The 22,986-nt window shown below is 38.8% G+C and overlaps 9 protein-coding genes across 9 annotated transcripts; 3 read left to right on the top strand and 6 right to left on the bottom strand. All coding sequences in view use genetic code 12, as the record gives it.

The window, feature by feature from the left end:
* Window positions 1–146: 146 nt before the first annotated feature.
* I9W82_003788 (tRNA-5-taurinomethyluridine 2-sulfurtransferase) lies at window positions 147–1,280 on the top strand (the record flags this gene model as incomplete). Its single annotated transcript, XM_067692789.1, has 1 exon — window positions 147–1,280. The coding sequence occupies one exon, from the start codon at window positions 147–149 to the stop codon at window positions 1,278–1,280; it is 1,134 nt and encodes a 377-aa protein (XP_067547376.1).
* Window positions 1,281–1,492: 212 nt separating this feature from the next.
* RIM101 (alkaline-responsive transcriptional regulator) lies at window positions 1,493–3,778 on the bottom strand (the record flags this gene model as incomplete). Its single annotated transcript, XM_067692788.1, has 1 exon — window positions 1,493–3,778. One exon carries the CDS (start codon window positions 3,776–3,778, stop codon window positions 1,493–1,495), a length of 2,286 nt encoding a protein of 761 aa, XP_067547375.1.
* Window positions 3,779–5,562: 1,784 nt separating this feature from the next.
* PGA19 (Pga19p) lies at window positions 5,563–6,432 on the bottom strand (the record flags this gene model as incomplete). Its single annotated transcript, XM_067692787.1, has 1 exon — window positions 5,563–6,432. The coding sequence occupies one exon, from the start codon at window positions 6,430–6,432 to the stop codon at window positions 5,563–5,565; it is 870 nt and encodes a 289-aa protein (XP_067547374.1).
* Window positions 6,433–6,906: 474 nt separating this feature from the next.
* Window positions 6,907–7,431, top strand: I9W82_003785 (type 1 protein phosphatase-activating protein YPI1; the record flags this gene model as incomplete). The annotated part of the gene is made up of 1 exon (XM_067692786.1): window positions 6,907–7,431. One exon carries the CDS (start codon window positions 6,907–6,909, stop codon window positions 7,429–7,431), a length of 525 nt encoding a protein of 174 aa, XP_067547373.1.
* Window positions 7,432–8,113: 682 nt separating this feature from the next.
* On the bottom strand, window positions 8,114–9,814 carry WSC4 (Wsc4p; the record flags this gene model as incomplete). Its single annotated transcript, XM_067692785.1, has 1 exon — window positions 8,114–9,814. One exon carries the CDS (start codon window positions 9,812–9,814, stop codon window positions 8,114–8,116), a length of 1,701 nt encoding a protein of 566 aa, XP_067547372.1.
* Window positions 9,815–13,600: 3,786 nt separating this feature from the next.
* Window positions 13,601–17,712, bottom strand: I9W82_003783 (MLH3; the record flags this gene model as incomplete). The annotated part of the gene is made up of 4 exons (XM_067692784.1): window positions 13,601–14,854; window positions 15,013–15,125; window positions 15,336–17,148; window positions 17,707–17,712. The coding sequence occupies 4 exons, from the start codon at window positions 17,710–17,712 to the stop codon at window positions 13,601–13,603; spliced, it is 3,186 nt and encodes a 1,061-aa protein (XP_067547371.1).
* A 112-nt stretch (window positions 17,713–17,824) lies between these two features.
* On the top strand, window positions 17,825–19,780 carry HSP70 (Hsp70 family chaperone; the record flags this gene model as incomplete). Its single annotated transcript, XM_067692783.1, has 1 exon — window positions 17,825–19,780. One exon carries the CDS (start codon window positions 17,825–17,827, stop codon window positions 19,778–19,780), a length of 1,956 nt encoding a protein of 651 aa, XP_067547370.1.
* Window positions 19,781–19,811: 31 nt separating this feature from the next.
* On the bottom strand, window positions 19,812–21,443 carry I9W82_003781 (uncharacterized protein; the record flags this gene model as incomplete). Its single annotated transcript, XM_067692782.1, has 1 exon — window positions 19,812–21,443. One exon carries the CDS (start codon window positions 21,441–21,443, stop codon window positions 19,812–19,814), a length of 1,632 nt encoding a protein of 543 aa, XP_067547369.1.
* Window positions 21,444–22,482: 1,039 nt separating this feature from the next.
* I9W82_003780 (uncharacterized protein) lies at window positions 22,483–22,869 on the bottom strand (the record flags this gene model as incomplete). The annotated part of the gene is made up of 2 exons (XM_067692781.1): window positions 22,483–22,806; window positions 22,867–22,869. The coding sequence occupies 2 exons, from the start codon at window positions 22,867–22,869 to the stop codon at window positions 22,483–22,485; spliced, it is 327 nt and encodes a 108-aa protein (XP_067547368.1).
* Between the last annotated feature and the right edge of the window lie 117 nt (window positions 22,870–22,986).

Raw genomic sequence — 22,986 nt, 5'->3', positions numbered from 1 at the left:
ACGCCCACTCCCAGCCATCTCCATTCTACCCCAAACTCAACACGCATGCGCTCCCATACGACCCAAACGAACCCACAAACAACCTTCCCCTTAACCACACCTACATCCAACCCCAACCTGGCCACAACGACACCATTATTGTCGCCATGTCCTCGGGCGTCGACTCATCTGTATGTGCTGCGCTCTATGCTGCTGCGAAAAGATACCTCAATGTGCGTGGCCTCTACATGTCGAACTGGTCGCAGAGTGCCAGTTGTACCGAACGTGATTGGAAGGACGTGAAGCTTGTGTGTGAGCAGTTGGGTATTGAGTGTGATCGAGTCAACTTTGAGGCGGATTATTGGAGCTCGGTGTTTGAGCCCATGATTGAAAATTATCGGTTGGGGTTGACGCCGAATCCTGATGTTGGGTGTAATAAACATGTCAAGTTTGGGAAATTGGCCCAGTACTTGACTGAAAAGTATCAAGATGATGAGAAGAAAGGGAGTAAGTGGTGGTTAGTGACTGGTCATTATGCAAGAGTAATGCAAGATAGTACCACTGGAGAATACCACTTACTTCGTGGCTTAAGTACGCGTAAAGATCAATCGTACTACCTTTCATCCATCCCGTCACTGATCCTCCCTAGAGTCATCTTCCCACTAGGCCACTACCTCAAATCACAAACTCGCGCCATGGCAACCCACTTCAACTTGCACGTGAAAAACAAACCGGACTCCCAGGGTTTATGTTTTGTCAACCCGACACAATCGAATTTCCGTGATTTCCTCAATGAGTACATTGAACCCAACCCAGGTGACATTGTCACTGAAGATGGACACGTGTGGGGTCATCATAAGGGGCTATGGCACGCGACAATTGGCCAGAAATCAAGTGTGTCTATGCCGCAAGGTGATCCCAATTATAAAGGCGTATGGTTTGTTGCTGATAAGGATGTGGATAAGAACCAATTGATTATTGTGCGTGGTCATGATCATCCGAGATTGTACAAGTCGAGAGTATGTGTTACGGGAGTCGATTGGGTGTATGATGAGAGTAAAGTGGCCAAGCTTGATCCCCGGGAAGTTGAGTTTCAGCATCATTCATTGTCGAAGCCGACAAAGTTGAAAGATTGGAAGGTAAGCCATAAAGGGACGAATGGTGGTACTGCTGGTTCTGGTGCTGTTGTTGAGGTACAGTTGGCTGAGAGTGTGCGTGCTTTGGCGCCGGGACAAGCTGGTGTTTTTTATCGAGGTAATCAAGTCTTGGGCGGTGGTGTAATTTCAAAGACTTACACATAAACAGACACTTTGTAAATAGTAAACGCGGAATATAACTTCACTACTATAGTCTTAACTGAAAACACATACGATTAAACAGTAATAATAATATACACAGTATAAAAAAAAAAGAGTATCTCAAAATACATCAAAAAGGAAGTGAAAAACAAAGTCAATATTGTCAAAACATGTCAAAAAGAAGCAAACTCAAATAAAAGAAGCACAGTGTATCTTTAAAAGGCAGTGATTGTTGGGTACAACTTCTTTACTGCATAGATGGAATCGCATTTGAACTCGTCAACTTGCTTCTCATCCTTTTCTTGCTGCTTCTCTTGTTCTTCTTTAATTTGTTGCTTCAAAACTTCGACAACGTGATGAATCAAAGCTCTATGTCTTGCAACATCTTTAAGATTGTATCCATCAACAATCACCTCCTCGTGATCATCTGCATCCTCATTCAAGTTCAATTTATCAAATAATGAATCAATCTCCTCCTCTTCAGAGTAATCAGATTCTTCACTAGACTCAAACTCCTCCTCATCGTCATCCTCACTCTCCTCTTCACTCTCCTCCTTGTCCAACTTCTGGCCTGCTTTCTGATAAATAGAAACACCATTAAACTCCAACCCATTAGAATGTGGTTGCTGTTGACCATACGACAAGTTATAACCCATTGGTCTATTAATTTGTGGGTACGATGACAAGTATCCATTAGACCCAGAATTGACATTTCCTGAAGAGACAGAAGATGCAACGGCTGCTGCACCTGCTGCTTGTTGTTCTCTGTTTCCAATTGAAGTAGATGGCAAGACAGGTAAAGTAGGGTATACGTGAGAGGAAGAACCAGGGGCATTGGTGTTTCCTGATTGGCTGTTATGATGAGCATGTTGTTGTTGGTATTGCGAGGACAAGTTTTGGTATTGCATATCGATGGAGTTTGACAATGAGTTGAAAAACTTTTCAGCTTCATAGATGTTGGTGTTGTTTGCAGATTGATGGGTATAAGATGGATGTGCTGGTTGCTGTTGTTGTTGCTGTGACTGCAGTTGCTGTGATTGTTGATATTGTCCTCCTGGTCCATGGTGTAATTGATCATCCAAATGATTCAATCTATTAAACATATCAATATTGTATTCTGTATTTGGTTTTATTCTCTTTGCATCAGAATACTGTTGTGCTTGTTGTTGTTGTTGTTGTTGCTGTTGCTGCTGAGTGTATCCATTTTGATGAACTTGTTGGAAATTGAAATCATTCAATATACTATTAACCACATACATGTTGTGTTGAGAATTATTTTCAAATTTCCTCTTTCTTGATTCTTCATCATGCGCACCAACAGTAGCAAAATAAGGTAAATCACCATTAGCTTTATTCAACTTCATTTGTTGCTTAGCCTCCTTTTGTTGTTGTTTCAACAATTGTCTTTGAGCCTTCTTCAACTTCTTTGGATGATCATCGGCATGAATCTTGGAATGTTTCTTTAAATCTTGTGGTCTCTTGAATGATTTAGGACATAAATCACAATGGAATGGTTTTAAAGGAACATGAACACGTAAATGGGAAGTAATGTGATCTCTTTTAACTGTTGTAGTGCCACATTTTTCCCAATAACAAGTCAAACTCAAATTATTTGATGATTTTCTACCCACATGATCATCACATAAATGATCATACAATTGTTCAGGAGTGTCAAATATAATGTTACATTGACCCCATAAGCACTTGAATGGACCACGTAAATCAGCTTCTGTAATTTTCTTGTATGTCTTTTTTGGTGGTTTAGCTGAATATGCATTAAATGTGGAATTCATTCTTGCATCATTCATTTGTGGTGGTGGTGGTGGTGGTACTTGTGAGGCAGCTCCATTGTTTAAGTATGAAGCATGGTGGTAGTGTTCAGCAGACAAGTCTTGGTAACCTCCAATAGGGTGGAATTGTTGTGCTGGTTGTTGTTGTTGCTGTTGCTGCTGTTGTTGATGGTAAAAAGCGTGACTGTTATAAAGTGGATTCAAACTTGGATGTAATTGAGTTGGCTGTTGTGGTAAAACAGATGGTGCAGTAGCAACATTAGCAGAAGCAGTAATTGATGGAGCTGCTGTAGGTGCAGCTGTAGCATTAACTTGGTTATTGACATCATTATTTCCTGAAATTGTAGTTGGTTCTTGTCTAACTTTTGCATCATCCATAGGTGAATTAGCTAAAGAGTGGGATGTAAATGAAGAATGAGGTGACCCATTAGCACGATTAGTTCTTGGTGAGTGGGATGAGGTAATTGAAGAAGGAGATGTAACATTATCCATTTCTAAATCAGTAGAAGGGGACTTTTTAGTGATGCTATCTCCACGAGACTGTGGTTGAGATTGTGGTGGTTGTTGTTGTTGTTGTTGTTGTTGTGGTGGTGGTGGTGGTGGTGGTTGTAAGTATGTTTGCTGTTGTGGTACACTGTTGCTATTACTATTGTTATTGGTATTATAGTTGTCTGCATTTAAATATGAGACAGGATGTACGTTGTAATTCATGATAGATAGACTGTTAGTTCTGATTGTATTGTATAATCTACTCTAGTGTGTGTGTGTGTATTTATTGTAATTTGACGTTGGTTTGGTTTGGTTGTAAGAAAAAAAAAAAAAAATAGGGGGAATGGTCTTTAGTATTATATATATATATATATATATATCACCCTTTCCTTTTGAAAGTTACGTAAGTGGAATGCCAAGATAAAAAAAATGTAAAAAGTCTTTTTTTTATTATTTATTTATATTTTATTTATATTTTATTTTATTTATTTTATTTATTTTATTTTTTTTTTTTTTTTTTTTCTTGTCATTTCTTGGAAATACACCCAATAGAACACACAACAATACACTATTAATTTTTCTTAGGATTATAAAGAGTATATTGTGGCTATGCTTCATATAAAGTGTATACTACAAGGGACCTTCTTTCCCTGCTGCTGCTTCCTACATTGATGTAACATTCTTCCCTTTAAAAAAAAGAGTTTGTTCTTAACCTTTTCCGATGAATCAATAAATTCTTTTGTGCTTTTGGGTCGCCTTTGTCGCACAACTTCGCACACGCAGAGGGAGGCTCTGTCGTAAAACTTTCTCTCTCCGTCTCTCTCCCCGTGATTCCTTCGTTATTTTGTGGTGTGTTTTATTTGTGCAATTATACACTACCAAATTACATCCATACCTCAATAGACAAGAAATTTTTTTTGTTTCATAATTTCTTTTTCTTCCTTTTTCTTGTCGTTTTTATTTATATGCAGTATATGCAGCTGTCTCCTGTGTGTCGAGTGTCGTAAGTCGTAAGTGAGTCAAAAAAAATCATGACCTCACCAAATGTCAATTTTTTTTATTTGACGTTTTTTTATGACTTTGTATTTCATGAATATTATTATTGTCATGAGCAACTGCTTTTTCATGAATCAACAAGGCTCACTCCAACTTAAGGTTTACTTCAACTTTTGACAGAACAGATCTCTCTTATATGTAATATACACTATTTCTCCAGCTTTTCAGAAAGTGTTTTGAAGCAATAATTACTTTTGGATTTGTACCAAAAATTGGTGTCACTGCATTTTGTGCTCTTTACCAAACTGTTCTCTCGCCAAAATATAACCTGTCGTAAATCATCCTGTTTACATTTGATATAACACAAAGGGTTAAATCTCTTTCCCTACCACAGCCCTCTTTCGGTCGATCTCCCTTTAGTTTTTGTCTTCCATAATGCAAATGCAATGACGTGACCAAGCGGCTTTGCTTTGCTTTGCTTTCTCTACACACATGAACCGCATTTGCTCTTTTTTTCTTGGTCTACACGCAAACCTTCTTTTTTGCATTCATTTATTTCCTCGGCATTAGGAAATCTTCTTCTCTTTCTTTGCTCCTATGAGACTAACGCGTATTTTGTTTATATTGGAAGGAGTGATTGTTTCGTTTGGAAATAGTGTGGGGATAGAGATACAGCTTGGCTTTTCTTTAATGTGGTTGAATCGTTTCTCTTTTAACTTTTTGACGACACTTGTTCCAGAGAATCACATTTAGTAATTCATTATTAATCTCTATCTGGATTTCGATAATGCATCCTAAAGCAACGTTCTTCTTGTTCTTCTCCTCCTTATCTGTTGTTCGCTGCACGATTATGCAAGATATACTTTCCATCATTCGTAAATCTTTACAGGATTAATTGAGAACCCTAACTGCCTCTTATCACCAGCCATGACATCATATACAGAGGACTACAGTTACTAAAAGAGAAGAGATAAGAAGAAGATCTTTATACAAAATTGTCTTCTTTTATTTCATCCTTCAAAAACCATCCATAAAACAAGCACATAGAGCTTAACGAGATCATACACCTTGTTCCAAATATAACTTGCATCTGACCTTAACCTACCGTCATCATTATCATCATCATCATCATCATCACAACCATCACCACGGGGAAGTTCTTTATTATCTCTTGTATCTCCCTTCTCAGACCATGAATGTTGGTTCTTCAGTTTAAACTTTGTACCTACCATAGCTAATTCACTTTCAGCTAAGGAATCCAATGTCAGTTGATCAATTCCAAGTACTCCATCATGACTAAATAAGCGAATAGTAGCAGAACCATTCCCACTAGTACCATTAACAACATCAACATGACTACTCAACTGGGGAGCTTCCATACTATGCGACAACATAGAAAACTTCTTCTTACTCTTACTCTTGCCAGCACCTTTAGCCCATCCCCATCCACCAAGATCCTCATCAGATGAATCATCATCAGAACTCGACTCCCACATCGTTGAATGACCATCCCCAATCGATTTCTCAAGGTATACACCAGCATTAATTTGCCATCCTGATGAAGTTGACTCACGTTCTAATTTGGTGCCTTGGATTAATGCAAATGTACTATTATTATTATTATTGTTGTTGCCATTACTACTACTTTCATTCTTGTTTTCGTTGATGATGAGTAAAGGGAGAATGGGGTAGGATGTTGAGTTATGTTTGATTATCTTCTCTAAAGTGTCAACTTTGTTGTTTTTGCCATTTATTGGTGAACCGGAAACGATAAGAAGGAGTGTAGGCAAGACTAATAGTATTAAGTGGAGTGTTGTTTGTGCAGTAGTGTTGAAGAAGCAGGGATAATGTGCTGATTTCTTTCTGGTTCCAATAAACATTATTCGAGAGTCGGGTAATCAAATTAAATGAGACGCTTTTGAAAAGGGACTACTCTTCTTGTGTTATCGTAAATGGTGGGTGGTTTGGGTTTTTTCTGGTTTTTTTTTTATTATGCTGCAAAATATTATAACAGAAAGTGGTAGGATATACTTTCTAGCTAGTGGAGGTACATTTTCACCAATACCTTCTAGACTCTTTTTTTGCTTCCATCCGTGACCCCGTTTTCATCCAGAACTTGTTTAATAAGAACTTACTACTACTTGATTCTGATCACACAGTTTTACCTTCGTATTGTATGCTTCGGACTTTAAAGAGCGAGATCACGTGCATTTAGTGAGGCAAAATAAAAGAAAAGATGACAAAGGTTAAAAATGATATGATAAACCAAGCAACCAAAACCATATATACACATATCACATAGATTTATACATACACAGATATTATAACATTTACTATCAGATCATTAAAAAGCTATGCTGAATCAACAACCACGGCAACTAGGTACAGGATCACGTACACAGGTCATAGAGACTACAAGTAACAACAACAACAGCAACAACAACAACAACAACGTACTTCGATTACGTCCAACTGCAGACGAGCAACAACATGAAGAGGACGAGCCAGTCTCTGTATTACGCAATCTGGCAAAGAAGTCAAAGAGTAAGCAAAAGAAACCCAAAGTCAGGTGGACGCAAGACGTTGTTGATAATGAACATATGAATAAGAAAAAGACCAAAATTTGTTGTATATTCCATCCGCAGCGGTCGTTTGATGAAGAAGAAGGCGAGTGTGATCATGATCATGGAAGTCATAGTTCGAGTTCGGATTCGAGTAGTGATGAGAGTGATGCTAGTGATGGCGAGGGCGGAGCAAATGGAAACAATCGGAATGGAAGAGGGGCCAATGGAGGAGGAGGAAGTGGTGGGAACTTGAATGCGTATGAGTATCAGCCCAAGTATGAGAATCGGTCAAAGTTGCCTTCTAATCCAAGCTAAGTGGTTGTGGTTGTGTGATGAAGTTGTTGGTGTTGCGTTGATGAAGAGTTTTATATATAGAAGAGTTTATGGTGGGACCAAGGTTGATGAAAATACAGTGGCGCCTATTTGACTGGGCTAGATTGTTGATTTACTAGATGTAGAAAGGGAGACAACGACATACTCTAGATTTCTAATAGGATGCAAGCAAACATTGCAAAAGAAGCAAGCCTTTATTGTACTTTAAAGAGTTTCAATACATGATGAGCAAAATGTATTAACGATTTATTAAACGATAGTTCTGCAAACTATAAAAGAAAAAACCATGAAACCAAAAATCAGCTGTAGCTTAGAAAAAGGGTGCAAAAAATAGAAACTGATATTAATGAAGCTGAGTATGAAAACGGAGGAGGATGAAGGGGAATTGAAAAAAACGATAACGAGTTGTAAATGAATGACTGAAAAGTTTGATAAATGTTGAAAATGAAATGTGTAATGTGTAATGTGTAATGAAGAATAAAAGTGTCTTTTTGATCTGTGAATGATGAGTAAATATGCTGTTGTTGTTGAAATGAATGTGACTAGGGTCTATTAAATTTAAAGAAATGAATGAATGAATGAATGAATGAATGGATGAATGAGCGAACGAGCGAATAAACTGTAAGTATGGTTAAACCTGCTTCTCTCTGGTTGCAGCAACAATTTAATCCGGATTGGCAATCTTCAAAGTACCACCACCGCCGACACCGCCTCTAGTTACGCCATTCCGATCACTAACGGTATCAAAAGACGATGGTCCAAACATGGGTTGATTATTCTCATGGATGGGAAACATAATGATATCCCCATTATCATCGGATGAATCGCCACCATTTCCATTATCTCCACCGCCATTAGCATTTCCACCCATGCCAAAGCCATGGATTGATCCTCCTCTCAACAACTTCTTGCGTGACAAGTTCCGATTGATGCCCAGGCCGCCACTTGATCCATAATCGTTATTGTAATAGTAGTTGCTGTTGGCATTGGCTTTATCCTTATCAGCTTGGCTGGTGCCACCTCCTCCCATAAAGAGCGAAAATAGCGTCTTGTTGGAATTATCTCGTTTCAATGATGAGAATGAGGATTGTTTACTATGACGACGATACTCTGGAGGAGGAGGAGGAGGTGGTGGTGGGAAACTACCACCTCTGTTGTGTCCTTTAGGTTGGTTGTTCTTGTTGAATGCAACTACTTTCTCATGCGCTGCGTCGTATTCGTCATCATCGTAGTCAAAGTCCAGTGAGTACCGATTCTCTTCGTCTGAAGTATCGCGATCTCCTCCAGCTCCAGCTCCAGCTCCAGCACCACGTCTGCGGGTGCAGCAGCAGCAACAGTACAAGATTGCTGAGACTATACCGAGGACAACAACGCCTACTGCTGTGAATGTACCTGCTACTTTACCAGTGTCGGAAAAGAATGCACTCTTGTTTTCATTGGCAGGGGAGGTTGAGGAGCTGTCTGATTCGGAATCGGATGTAGTTGAGGGTGTATCTGATGGAGAAGTGAAGTGAGTGGGTGATGATGTTGACCCTGCACCTTGTCCGACAGCGCCAACCAATGTGGATGATGATGAGGATGATGGTGTCTCGGCTGTGGTGGTTACAACTTCAACACTTGTATTATCTGCTGCGGAGGATTGAATCGATGTCGAATTTGCCGTCTGAGTCACATACATCGTACTCACTTGTTGTTGACTTTGGGATCCATTGACTGTAACTACCGAAAACACAGTTGACGCTTCAACTTGAGTTGATATTAACACCACTGTGGATGAAATCACGTGCGAGGAGGAGGATGTAGACGAGCTTGTTGATTGTGTTGTTGTTGATGGTGAGGGTGTTACTGTGTAGTATTCTGTTACTTTAACCACGTCGTTTGACAGGTGCACTTGGGTGACTTGAGTTGTGCGAGTAACCATTGTTGTTGGTTGTGATGAGGGGGTGGAGCTTGAAGAAGAAGAAGAAGAAGAAGAAGAAGAAGAAGAAGAAGGTGATGATGATGATGTGCTGGTGGTGGTTGCTGTTGTGGACGTTGATTTGCTGCTCGATGAAGTAGTAGTGCTTTGCTCATCTGTATCTGTATCTGTATCTGTATCTGTACCTGTATTGGTTTCTGTACTCTCTGAAGACGTTGTCTCTGAAGATCCACCGACAGTAGCACTAGGCTCACCAAAAACCACATACCCAAAATGATCCTCATCACCACATTTCTCACTAGGATACCCAGGACAATTTGTATCACATTGACTCAAATCCACTTGGTTTTCCGGCACATCGTTGCCGCAAAAACACTCAAATCGCGACAAGATCGCCACGGCGTAACCCAATTTTTGACATCGTTCCTGACAGAATCCGTTGGACATGTATTGGTTGGATGTTGAGTCGGTTGTGCCGACATTTTGTGTTGAGCAGTATGTTAGTGAGAGTGCGTGGCATTGTGGTGCAAGGAGTGACAATAGTAGGAGGAGGCGGAGGAAGTAGATGAGATGTAGGCTGGGAAGAAGTTTGATCATCGGGGACGAAAGGTAGTGTTGTGGTCGTCGATGTCGATGATGACTTGAGATATGGTTGTCGAGATTATGATGATAATGATGGGCTGGCGCTGGGGCTACGGCTGGGTTGAAGGGGGATGAGCTAGTTGGAATGAAATATAGGACTCTTCGTGGTTGAAAAAACTCGGGTAGTGAATGCTATTTTTAGCAATGGGCTAGATTGAACCGAGCGGCTAAGTGAAATGAAGATGAAATGAAATACTCTGTTTAGTAAGGCGCTTGGCTATCTTCAACTTCTAGCCGTTTTATTCTTTTAAGCTTCAGTTGAGTTGAGTTAAGTTGAAGGAAAAATGAAGTAGTTTTATTTCGTTCAATTGTTATTGTAGTGGTTTGCTCTTATATATATTTCCCTCCTCCTTGTATTTGCCTAATTATGTAATGATGATACTTAACTTTAAGTCCGTTATTGTTATTGGTTTTGTGGTTTGTGTAATGTTGATTTTGCTATTTTTAAATACTACTGCCTATTGTATTGTATTGTATTGTTCTTATTGTTTACTCTCTTTCCCTTTCAAATTGTAGTTATTGCTGTGAAATTCTCTAATACAGGAGATTCAAAGACCTATAACCCAAAAGATTACTCGACTTTAGAATGGACAATGTGCAACCTGGGGTGATTGAGAACAGCTTTGCCTCTGACTGGATGTATCACGTAACTGCGTTTATATGCTTCTGAATCAGCAATACGAAAGAAAAATGAAAAGAAAAAAAATCCCTCTCTCTCTCTTAATCAGCTAGATGTGCTATTGTGTACGAATGTATGTTTAATGTAAGGCGGGAGATTTCTTCTGCTCCCTATGTTTTTTATTTTCTTAGTGTAAGTTAGGTGTAAAGCTGTACGTTTGATTTAAAAATTTCTCACCCTTTCAGATTGCGAAAATTTCTCGATGATTGCAACCTTAGTTTTAACAAAGGGGCAGAGGGGGCTAGGCTAATTAAGCTTTATTGCTATAAGGATCACCGGTGTATATATTTGACTCTCGAATGAAGACTTTTGATGACTCTATCTCTTCTTCTGTTAAGTATTTCTCGTATAATTTTGTTTTTTTTTTTTTTTTTTTTCCACGTGGGACTGTAGATTTGTATATCTGCAATATGCATTTATGTGCAATATGCAAACGAAAGTAAGGAGAATCGAGGAGGTATTTATATATAGATATCCTTTGAAACTCTTGTCTGTCTCTCGATTACTGTTTATCCGTTATTCAATTACATCGCTCTTGAAACTATAGGATTCTGTACGTTCCCGCCTTCGGATGTAATGGGAATCTCCGTTGGTAAACATTAGCCACTAGTTTTAATAACTATAAATAACAATTATCCACTTTGAATTACAACGGAATGTGTGGCTTACTGTAGGGCGTTGTGAGTTTTCTTTTCTTTTTCTTTTCTTTTGTGTGTGCATTTGGTTACCATATATGGTTATGCTCCTTTCTTTTGTGTATGTTTGTCTCGGATTATTCTTTTGTTTTCTTCACTACGAGGTTTACTGTAATTTTCTTCTTATTGTCTGTAGGTTTGTATGATTGTTGATTGTTGTTGATTGTTTTTTTTAGTTTGCGCAGATTAAGAGGTTGCGCATTTGTTATGCAACACAAAACTATCACAACTGACTCACGCACGCACTCACTCAATCCTATGTGCTCCTTCAGAAATACCACGCCATATAAAAGAGTTGTTTGTAAAGCTGAAAGCCTTAACCTCAAAGGTCACAGAAGATAAAAGGTAAACACCGCAGCTCTAGCTACTGACACTCATCTTTCAAACACATATAAGTGTTGAAGATTACTAGTCGGAGTTCCTGACCTACACAAAGGTTTTCTTTTTTTTTTTTGCGGTTGATAATGTAAAGCTTTTTTAGAGTTTCCCTTAAGGCGAAATCTTGCTTCACTTAAAAAAGTTGAGTTTAGAAGAAGAGGGGGGGCTGTAAGAAGGCGGCGTATTTAGGTTGTGTTTTGTGTGTTTTGGTTATAGTGAGACAAGTTGAATTAGTGATAAGGTTTGTATACTTCATATATATATACAATTTCGTATATTTTTTGAGTTTTTATCAATTGTTCCTCGGGATAAATTTCACTTCATATTCTCGATTTTCTATTAATTTTTGTACTACTAGATTCACTACTAAAACACTTCAATTTTGTATATATGTTTGATTACGTCATAGACGCAAAATGAAATGCACAAAAAAATTCATAGTCTATGAATGTTGTGATGAAGTAACGACTTCAAGTATTAGTGTATTTTGGTTCTGATGTGCCTGTCTCAACTCATATACATTTCGAATCTTCTGGAATAGAGATAAACTCTATATGGATCTTTCGGGAAGACAACATATCCTACAAGGAGTCTCAAAACCATTTGATAGTTAACATTCTGATGAAATCAGGTTACAAAGTGCAAGAGAGGAAATACAATAGCTTATCCCCTCTCTCTCTTTCACTTCATCATTGTAAGTTGAATATAAGTATATGCGTTTTGTGCAGATTAATGGATATAATAATTGGCTATTAGCTTTTTGTGTAGATTTGTTTGTTTATCTGTGGCTTATTGTGTGATATTGTTTTGTAATTACTGAATTGGGAAACAAATCTTCCAGTTTGAGAATAAGTGTGTGGAAACCAATCATATATTGTACGACACTTTTGTTATCCAAGCAGGAGGAGGAGAGAGGACGTTTTGGATTTTACGAATCATCATCGGGGGTTGGGTGGGGTTCGTCACAACTCTGTGGGAAGAAGAAGGTGCGAGGGGGACCTGTAATGGATAGAATTTAAAAGACAAGGGAGTAAAGTAAAGAAAACAGCAAACTCAATCTAAAAGTGTACAAAATTCTTGCCGATTGGAGATGGCCACTTTAAGTACCCTTGCATATAAATCAACAGTACAAGAAATAACAAGGAATTAGGCAAAAAAAAAAAAAAAGGATTATAATCAGTGTTTCTTCTTCGAGGGATGAAATTCTCCATATTTTAAGTTTTCTTTTGTTTTTTTTTAAAAAAAAAGAATTCCCTCAAAAATGCAGATCATATATCCGTGTCAAAGATATGGATACGGATGAATCGGAGATACCAAGGGATGCAAACCAAGAGAGACCTCGAAGATCGGCTTGTTTGTAGTTGCAAGTTGTGGTATCGCGGGATCTTACATTCAAAAAAATGCAGATTTTGAAAAAAGGTAGCATAATGAGTTGTAAAACGGAGCTAAAAAAAAAATTACCAAATACCAGAACCCTTTATTTCCTAAGCCTTACCAGGAAACGTATATAGCTTAATAGCTACAAACAAGGAAAAACAATTGTTTGTGGCAGAACGTTCGCAAACAGTGTTAAGGCGGGGCAAAGGAGGAGAAGCAACTATTGACCCCCTGAAATAAAATGTAAAAAACGGTACTGAACTGAACTGAACTGAACTGAAGCTACTACTCTTAGATAGTACGAAGAAGAGTACCGTAGCTTTCTTCTCACTGCATTTAGTTCTTTGTTGTCGTATTATGAAGAAATAAGTTTTCGAGGTACGATTAGGAGTTTTTAAAAGAATTTGCCTGATTTTGCTGCAAAAAATCAATGCTGCAGAACTCTATTCTCTATTATTCTATTTACATTTTATCCAAGTCTCTAATCATTTTCCTATACATGACATCAAGAATAGGAATCTTTTCACGATCCATCAGTTCAAGAAACTGTTGCTTCAAATACGGACTCGTAACAACATCATAAATCCGTGACCACGTAGTCAAATTAATCTCTACACCAGCATCAGTGGCCAAATGTAGATACTTTAGCACTAGCAGTAACGAGTTTGCTTTTGATCGTATTCGCGATTGGTTGCGCACGATACTTAGCATGACGTTGATGGTTTGGGTGTTGATGCTATGTCCGTCGCGGTTCATCGATAGGATTAGTGCTCGCGCAAGAAAGGATTGGTTCTTGGTGACGCCAAAGTAGTGCATGAGGTGGTTATATGTTGTTGTTGAGCGGTAAGGTTTGAATTTGGTGTTTGTTAACTTATGTGAGTCGAGGAGGATTTGTGGGATGAGTCCAGATAGACTCGATGCGTGTTGCAAATGGTGATTGATGTGGGATAAGTCGTGAATGTAGGTTGTGAATGATTGTTGAGTTAATGGGTCTGGTAAATTGGGCAATGGTCCATAATTGTGACAATGTCGAAAAGATTTATGATAGAGTTGATTCTGCACACTTGATTCTTGAGTCAAGATGTGGTTTTTATAAGTTTCACTTTGAATGTTTTTCAAATGTGGTGGTGTAATTTCAATTAGATATTGGAGCATCTTGTGAAATATTTGACGGTTTTCGAAATATACTTGAAGTTGATCTTGGATTTGCGGCGATTTGCGCTTGGCCCAGTTACGGGTGGCTTCTGTGACATTGTACTTTGTATCGATGCCCATACCCAGTGCGTTTGCGCTAATCTCGTTGTTGGTGTTGATGTTCGTCGTAGTGGATGTCTTCTTCTGCTGCTGCTCATTGAAGGTCTTCAAATTGGGCATATCTAGTGGTTCAAGAAACTCTCGAAAAAGCTGTTGGTACGGAATACGTCTATAAGAAATGGGGTAAGGGGTCGATGTTGGATCATTAGTGAATGAAATTGTACTAGAAGTGATGTCGGCATTATTCTTGTCGGTACTGTGTTTGTTATTGTTATTGTTATTGTTATTGTTATTGTTATTGTTATTGTTATTGGTGGTTGAAGTCGGTAGTTGTGGAGTTATACTCGGTCGTAGGATATGATCAGGCACGGACTTGGTTAGTCGAAGTATTGTATCTTTCAATGCATTCATATCATTTTCGTTTAAACTAAATTGGTGCTTGATTGATAAAACTTGAAAAATCTGAAAAAAAAAAAAATGAATCTGAAAAAAAATCTGAAAAAAAAAAAAGTTCCGCCATCATCATCATCATCACATCATCAACTGATCAAACCAAAACCACAGCAAACCAAACCACACACAAACTTCATCATGGCGTCCCCACAAAGAGAAGGATTCACCATCCCCACATCAATATCACATGCCGCATCGGCACAAATCACCAACAAGTCACTTGGAGTCAAGTACAATTGTGCCCAATGTGCTGCGTCGTTTTCTTTAAGTAAGAATGATGCTATTAGGTGTAAGGAATGTGGTCATCGGGTTATTTACAAGGCTAGGACGAGAAGAATGGTGCAGTTTGAAGCTAGGTAGGAAAAAGAGATGTGTCTGGAGGAAAAAAGAGAGGAAATGTTTGTATATTTGTATAATAGAATAAATTAAGGTATTTGAGGTTAACTTTGTAGATTTACTAGTGGCACTATAGATGGTCTACCGTGAGCACATTGGAAGGGTAGTTTACATTTAGCCAAATTGTCAATCAACTGATGCATTTCAGAGATGGATAATTCATCACCAAACATGATTGCTGATCGACATGCTCTTGAGTTGATTAAATTGATGACAAATTGTGGTAGGTGATGCAAAATTGCAAACCAGTCTCGAGTAGTTGTTGAGCTATTGAGTTGACTCTTTATGTTATTTTGTAAGTCGATGCAATGTTGGATCAAGATACTCTTCATGAACGGCACATCACTGGCACTGCTGATTAAAAGTTCTGGCAAGTTTGTAATCACCAAGTTGTTATCTTCGTCATCAAAGTGATATGATATGCCGAGCGACTCAAAAGTGGGGATATACTGTTGTAATAGGAGATATTCACTCGATGACAATCTTATTCTTATAGGCTGCGCAAGACGTAGATTGCGAGGCATGTTACATACAAACTCTTGTATCAAATGTTCAACCCTAACTCGCTCATCGGCTGCATGTTGGTCCAACACCACCAATTTCGTATCAATTATCAAAAGAATAAACTTGTTGTCAATTTGTTTAATGATTCGATACTTTGTAAGATGTAGTTTATCAAATTGGATAGACTCATGATTAGAGTGAGGAGTATGATTGTGGTTGCACTGAGTCACTTTGTGACTATTCTTTGTACATGGCGGCTCCAAGTGTGGTGGTTTAATATGATGTGAGTTACCACAACTAATCATTCCTTCAATTTCTCGATCATGAGCATTTCCCCATCGCATATTTGTGTTTAGTATAAACTTATCAGTTTTGGCACGCTTAGGACTAGGCAGAAGGGTAAGCTCATGGTCATTTACACCTTGTTTCAGTTGTGGTCCTCCTACTCCTCCCATGCGTACAAATTTAGTAAAGACGCGTTTCAATATATCAAGTATAACCCGCCATGAATATGATTGTTCATCAACTTCCTTTGCACATGTAATTGATATTAGAAAAGTCGGGTGTTTATGTATTAGTTTTCTCTTGGGACTAGGATCCAGTTGCCCAAAATCTTCAAATATATCATTAAATGTAGCAACATCATTTTTCGACAAGGTCATTAAGTTACCATTGATGAATATATATTGATGTGGTTTGGAGCTGGTAAGTTGTAACCCAATTATACCGTCAATAGAATAGTTTTGAAACTTGGCTTTAACTGGTTTGAAAGCAACTTCAATATCAAATAAATCTTGTAGTAATTGCACTTGTGATCGAACACTTGTTGATAAAAGTGGTTCAAATTTGAATTTCTTGGGGCTATAGAGCTCCAAATTCACACAAACTTGACATGCATTAAGAAGCACTTTCAATAAAGCTAGTTTGACTTCATTTATAATCTTGTACACTGGTGTTGATTGAAGTTGCATTTGTCGTACTGGCAAATTGTTGAAAATGTTGGACACAATGTATATTGTTCCATGATCCCGTATAGCCTCTGGCTTAAAGTAACTCTGTGTCAACTCAGGCTCATTGCATAGTTGAGCCACTGCACTTTTGCCTACAGCTATTTTATAACAGCCCTGGTACTCCGATGACTTGGAAATTATGGAAATGTGGGACACAACTTCAAGTCCACCAAACTGCCCTCTAGTGGAGATTTGTTCCAATTGGTCCGGTGTATGACCAACGTCATCACTTTGAATAAATACAGCAAGTGACTGTAAATCAATCTTGATTGAAATTCTGGTTGCCTTTGACGCAAGACATTGGCGTAGTATGGTCTCCACGATTGAATCAATGGTGTTGAAGCGGAGGTGGTATTTGATTTGATTGATTACTGAATCATCAAGCTTCTGCACCTTCATGACTCATCATCATGTGCTCGTGGCTTTAACTAGAAGGCTGTAGAACGATCTAGATTTGAGAAGAAAGTTTAGGTGACGCAGAATTTCTGACACAAATGTTCTTGCGACAGTGGTCTAAGAAGTGGGGGGAAAGAGAATTACGGAACTGTGCGGATCATCATTAACACAGAGAGACAGAATGCTTCTTCGTAGTTAATACTGATTCCGATGCTCGTATGCTATTGGTGAGTCGGAATCTAAGGGAAGACAGTTGGAGTCATTCAATTGTCTTTATTTTTACGGAAAGCGTGGCACTTGTAGAGAGTAGGAAACTATACTTGCCAAACCTTTGAAAGGCATCTTTCAGCCTCTAATTCCAGACTCTACCACTCAATGGATGTGAAGGAACTCCGAATGTGCTGTGTGTGTCTCTATGACATAGCTACTATGTCACGTGAGTAAGTCATGCGATGGAATTGAATCGAATATTCTATCTCCACACACAAAATCAAATTATATGCAGTAATACACTTTATAGTTGCAACCATATTAGTACCCCTTTTAGAAACATACCATCATATAGCAAACTAAAAAATATACATATATATATAAATAACGATTCCTTTTTTTTCAATTGAGCTGAATTTATTTCTTTCTCTTCATCAATTGATATAAACACTAACTCCCTAATATGTCTAAAGCTGTTGGTATTGATTTAGGAACCACATACTCTTGTGTGGCTCATTTTGCAAACGATAGAGTTGAAATTATTGCTAATGACCAAGGTAACAGAACTACGCCATCATTTGTTGCCTTCACTGATACTGAAAGATTAATTGGTGATGCTGCCAAGAATCAAGCTGCTATCAACCCAGCAAACACTGTTTTCGATGCTAAACGTTTAATTGGTAGAAAATTTGATGATCCAGAAGTTCAAAATGATCTTAAACATTTCCCATTCAAAATTATTGACAAGGGTGGTAAACCAAACATTCAAGTTGAGTATAAAGGAGAAACCAAGGTTTTCACTCCAGAAGAAATTTCTTCAATGGTTTTAGGTAAGATGAAGGAAACTGCTGAAGGTTACTTGGGTGGTACAGTTAAAGACGCTGTTGTTACTGTTCCAGCTTACTTTAACGATTCACAAAGACAAGCTACCAAGGATGCCGGTTTGATTGCTGGTTTGAATGTTTTGAGAATTATCAATGAACCTACTGCTGCTGCTATTGCTTATGGTTTGGACAAGAAAGGTTCAAAAGGTGAACACAATGTCTTGATCTTTGACTTGGGTGGTGGTACTTTTGATGTTTCATTATTGGCCATTGACGAAGGTATTTTCGAAGTTAAAGCTACTGCTGGTGATACTCACTTGGGTGGTGAAGATTTCGATAACAGATTAGTCAACTTTTTCATTCAAGAGTTCAAGAGAAAGAACAAGAAGGATATTTCTGGTAACCAAAGAGCTTTGAGAAGATTGAGAACTGCTTGTGAAAGAGCAAAGAGAACCTTGTCTTCATCAGCTCAAACTTCAATTGAAATCGATTCATTGTATGAAGGTGTTGATTTCTACACTTCAATCACCAGAGCTAGATTTGAAGAATTGTGTGCTGATTTGTTCAGATCCACTTTGGACCCAGTTGAAAAAGTCTTGAAGGATGCCAAGATTGACAAGTCACAAGTTGAAGAAATTGTTCTTGTTGGTGGTTCTACTAGAATTCCAAAGATTCAAAAATTGGTTTCTGACTTCTTTAACGGTAAAGAATTGAACAAGTCTATCAACCCAGATGAAGCTGTTGCCTATGGTGCTGCTGTCCAAGCTGCCATCTTGACTGGTGACACTTCCTCAAAGACCCAAGACATTTTGTTGTTGGATGTTGCTCCATTGTCATTAGGTATTGAAACTGCTGGTGGTATCATGACCAAATTGATTCCAAGAAATGCTACTATCCCAACCAAGAAGTCTGAAACTTTCTCCACTTATGCTGATAACCAACCAGGTGTCTTGATTCAAGTGTTTGAAGGTGAAAGAGCCAAGACCAAGGACAACAACTTGTTGGGTAAATTCGAATTGTCTGGTATTCCACCAGCACCAAGAGGTGTCCCACAAATTGAAGTTACTTTTGATATCGATGCCAATGGTATCTTGAATGTTTCTGCTTTGGAAAAGGGTACTGGTAAGACACAAAAGATTACCATCACCAACGATAAAGGTAGATTATCAAAGGAAGATATCGAAAGAATGGTCAACGAGGCCGAGAAATATAAAGAAGATGATGAAAAAGAAGCTGCAAGAGTTCAAGCCAAGAACCAATTGGAATCATATGCTTATTCATTGAAGAACACGATCAATGATGGTGAATTGAAGGAAAAGATCTCTGCTGAAGATAAGGAGAAATTGAGTAAAGCTATTGACGAAACTGTATCTTGGTTGGATGGATCTCATTCCGCTTCTACTGAAGAATACACTGACAAACAAAAGGAATTGGAGTCTGTTGCTAACCCAATTATCAGTGGAGCTTATGGTGGTGCTGCTGGTGGTGCCCCAGGTGCTGGTGCTGGAGGATTCCCTGGTGGAGCTCCAGGAGGAGGAGCAGGAGCTGCCCCAGGTGGCGAAGCTGGAGGTCCAACTGTTGAAGAAGTTGATTAGAGGAGGAAGAAGTAAGTAATTTTGTATAAAATTATAAATTGTGACGGAAAAATTCATTTAGTAGGCATAGTAAGCATGTAAGTAACCAGTTTACGATGAGAACTATACCCACTTGTTTATCCAATTTCCATTCATTTCGACCAATAAAGTGGCAAAACGTGCCTATATTGAAAAACCAAGCCAGGATTCCAATGACGAGGGTAGGAGTGAAGGTCAATGTATGACTGCCATCACCAGTTATCAACCCGCTAAACCCAAATGAACACAATGCCATCAATGGACTTCCAAAACATGCGGCAAATGCCATTATGGGATATCCCATCTTGGCAATGGTGTAATTGGTGATTAAATCGCCGACGGAGTTCCCCAATGCGAAAAGGGTGATTCCTAATACATCGTCGCTGAGATTGTATGCTGTTGAGACCACTTGCAAGATGTTGATGATTTCAGCTGCAATTAGCGATATCCAGGATATTGAGATAACAAGGCCAAATATGGAGGTAAAGTAGTTGATTGCTGTCATTCTTTGTGGGAAATGGGATGATGAGGGGGATGGATATAATTGGTGTATAGCGTGGGCAAGGCCGACGCTGATGATTGAATAGAGCATGATTTTCCAAATCCATGAGATGTGGGAATTGATCAGGAATAAAATGAAGGTTCCGACACCAGTTTGGATTGTGAGTTGTAGCTTCTCTTGGGTGTAGTTGAAAGTATTGTGTGCTGTGTTTGCTTTATAATCTTGTTCTATTGTGAGCATACTTTGGTGGTGTCTGACGGTAGTTGATAGTTTTAAAAGGAGTGATACGGGAAGTAAGAGCACCTGTTTGAGTTTTGCACTAGTTGGTAATTCTTTGAAATTGATAAGTTGAGGGCAAAACGTGTTAATGAATTGATCAAGTGGTGTTGGATCTCTAGATAGTATCTCCTCTTGTGCTTCTCCTTCTACTGAAGACATCAATTGTCGTTCAGTGTCGAGTTGAATTGATCCACCCAAGTTGGAATGTACGGACAAGTCTTCAATTAGCTTGCGCAACCCAAAAGTTCCTGTAGAGCTCGTTGTGGAATCCGCTATTCCACCCTCTCCTAGATTAACATCATCAATTGTTGGCAATTGTGATACCCCATCGAGGTAAACCTCATCAATCGGCACCTCTTCCCCATCATCACCTGCATCGCCAAATTCACCTCGTGATCTCCTGTCTCGCAAGATTGCATTCACACGCACCTGTTGTCTCTTGTGGGAATAAATAGCCACAGTCACATAACATACATACACCGCAATCAAAACCAATGAAATCAACCTCGTTAATCTGCCCATCATCACACTCACAAAAATCAATATGAAAATCAAACAGTAAACGGGCAAATCACGTTTCAATAACGATTTTGGAATTTCAAATGGTTGTACTATGCCAATACATCCAATGACACAAGTACTTATGAATAACGACGCGCCAATCAATTCCGCCAATGCCAAATGCACCGCCCCAGCTTTAATGGCTTCATAAGTGCCAAATATGTCAGGAGCACTATTCCCAAATGCTAAAATTGTCAATCCGGCCAAATTATCAGGAATTTTCAAAAATGATTTCGAAATTGTGTGTAAATTGGGACACAAGAATTCCAGCGCTGTGATTCCCAAGGAGACAAACATGTACATTAGTGATACTAGTAATGGGATCAATGCGAAGCCGTGAAATGGCGCCAAGTCGCAGTAGTAGAAGGTGTAGTAGTTGATTATGCCTTGTTCATTGTTGTTGCAGTTGTCTTTTGCGTATTGGCATTGGAGGGTGGTTGGTTGAGTTGAGATTAGGGAGCAGTTTGACTGGGCGGATGATAGTGGGGATATGTCGTTGGTAGTGAGTACATTGCTTGAAGCAGCTAGCGGGGCGAGAAGTAGTAGTAGTATTGGTAGGTGTGTCATGTGATGGTGAAAGAGTTTATTGGTTGTTTATTTTCGTTCAACGACGTTTTTCACTTTCAACAACAGAATTCAATAACGAACATAGGCAAAGAGACAGGCACTAATACCTCGTGAGCACATTACTTACACCAATTCATCCGCGGGACAACTCATCTCTACAAACTACAAAAAAAGGGCTACGCTTTAAAAATGTACCGTTGATCCTTGCACCATCCCCCATACGGACGCACGAAGGCAGTTCCTTAGAAACGAAACAAAAAGTTCGCTCAACACATGGGATGCTGCACCCAAGATCAATTGTTAGTTTTTATTCTCCAGTCCACCGCTTCACAAAAGGAAGACAGAAGAAAACTAGGTTTCCTCCCAATCTCCCTCCTACAACAATATCCGAAATGGTCATGGGTCAAGAATGCCACAATGGGATTCAACCTCTAAAGAATGCTTTAACGTTGTGGATGGCTGTGAATTTTTGCGTTAAAGAAGAAGAAGAAGAAGAAGAAGAAGAGAAATGTTTGGAGGAGAGTTTTTTTCTTTTTGGTGCTGAAAATTTTATACTGTGAGAGAGATGGACGTTTGAGCAGAAATGCACGACTTTTGATGAGAAGGTAAGGTCTGACCAACCTACTGGCACTACGGATACCTACTTCTGCTGTGATCTAGGAATGTGCGTCCCCTTGGTCATAATTCATGACTCATTTTTTTTATTGATTCTATTTACAAAAGTCCTATAGACTAAGTAGACCACGTAGTCCATATCTTCATCTAGCCAATTCCTTTAGTTGTTGTTATTTTCAATCTTGGCCAAGATCTCTTTATCAGTGTATAACAAGTACTCTTCTTCGCCGACTTTGACTGGGTTACCACCGAATGAAGGCAACAACACTTGGTCACCAGCTTTAACTGAAACTGGAATAACTTCACCAGTGTTGGTGTTGGTCATACCTGGACCAACTGAGATAACAACACCCTGGTTCAATTTCTCTTGGTTCTTTTCTGGAATGTAAAGTCCACTGGCGGTCTTGTTGATTGGTTTCAATCTCTGGACCAAGACTCTGTCAAATAATGGTTTTAAAGCTTGTGCTGATTTCAAAAGAGTTGACTGAAAGGCTTGTTAGTATGTTTTCCAATTGATAGAGAACTTAGTGTTCCATTTACATACCATTGTGCTGTTGTGCTGATGCTTTAGTGTTTATGTTAAAAGTGGTATCTACAAAGTTCAAATTTTCTCATCGAACCCCGTGGAATTTTTCAGTCAATTTATATTGCACACTACGCACGA

Source organism: Candida metapsilosis, assembly GCF_017655625.1.
Source record: "Candida metapsilosis strain BP57 chromosome Unknown scaffold5, whole genome shotgun sequence".
NCBI classification, from domain to species: Eukaryota; Fungi; Ascomycota; class Pichiomycetes; order Serinales; family Debaryomycetaceae; genus Lodderomyces; species Lodderomyces metapsilosis.
Note: the sequence above shows the minus strand (reverse complement) of the source record. Positions and strands in the feature narration are given on the sequence as shown.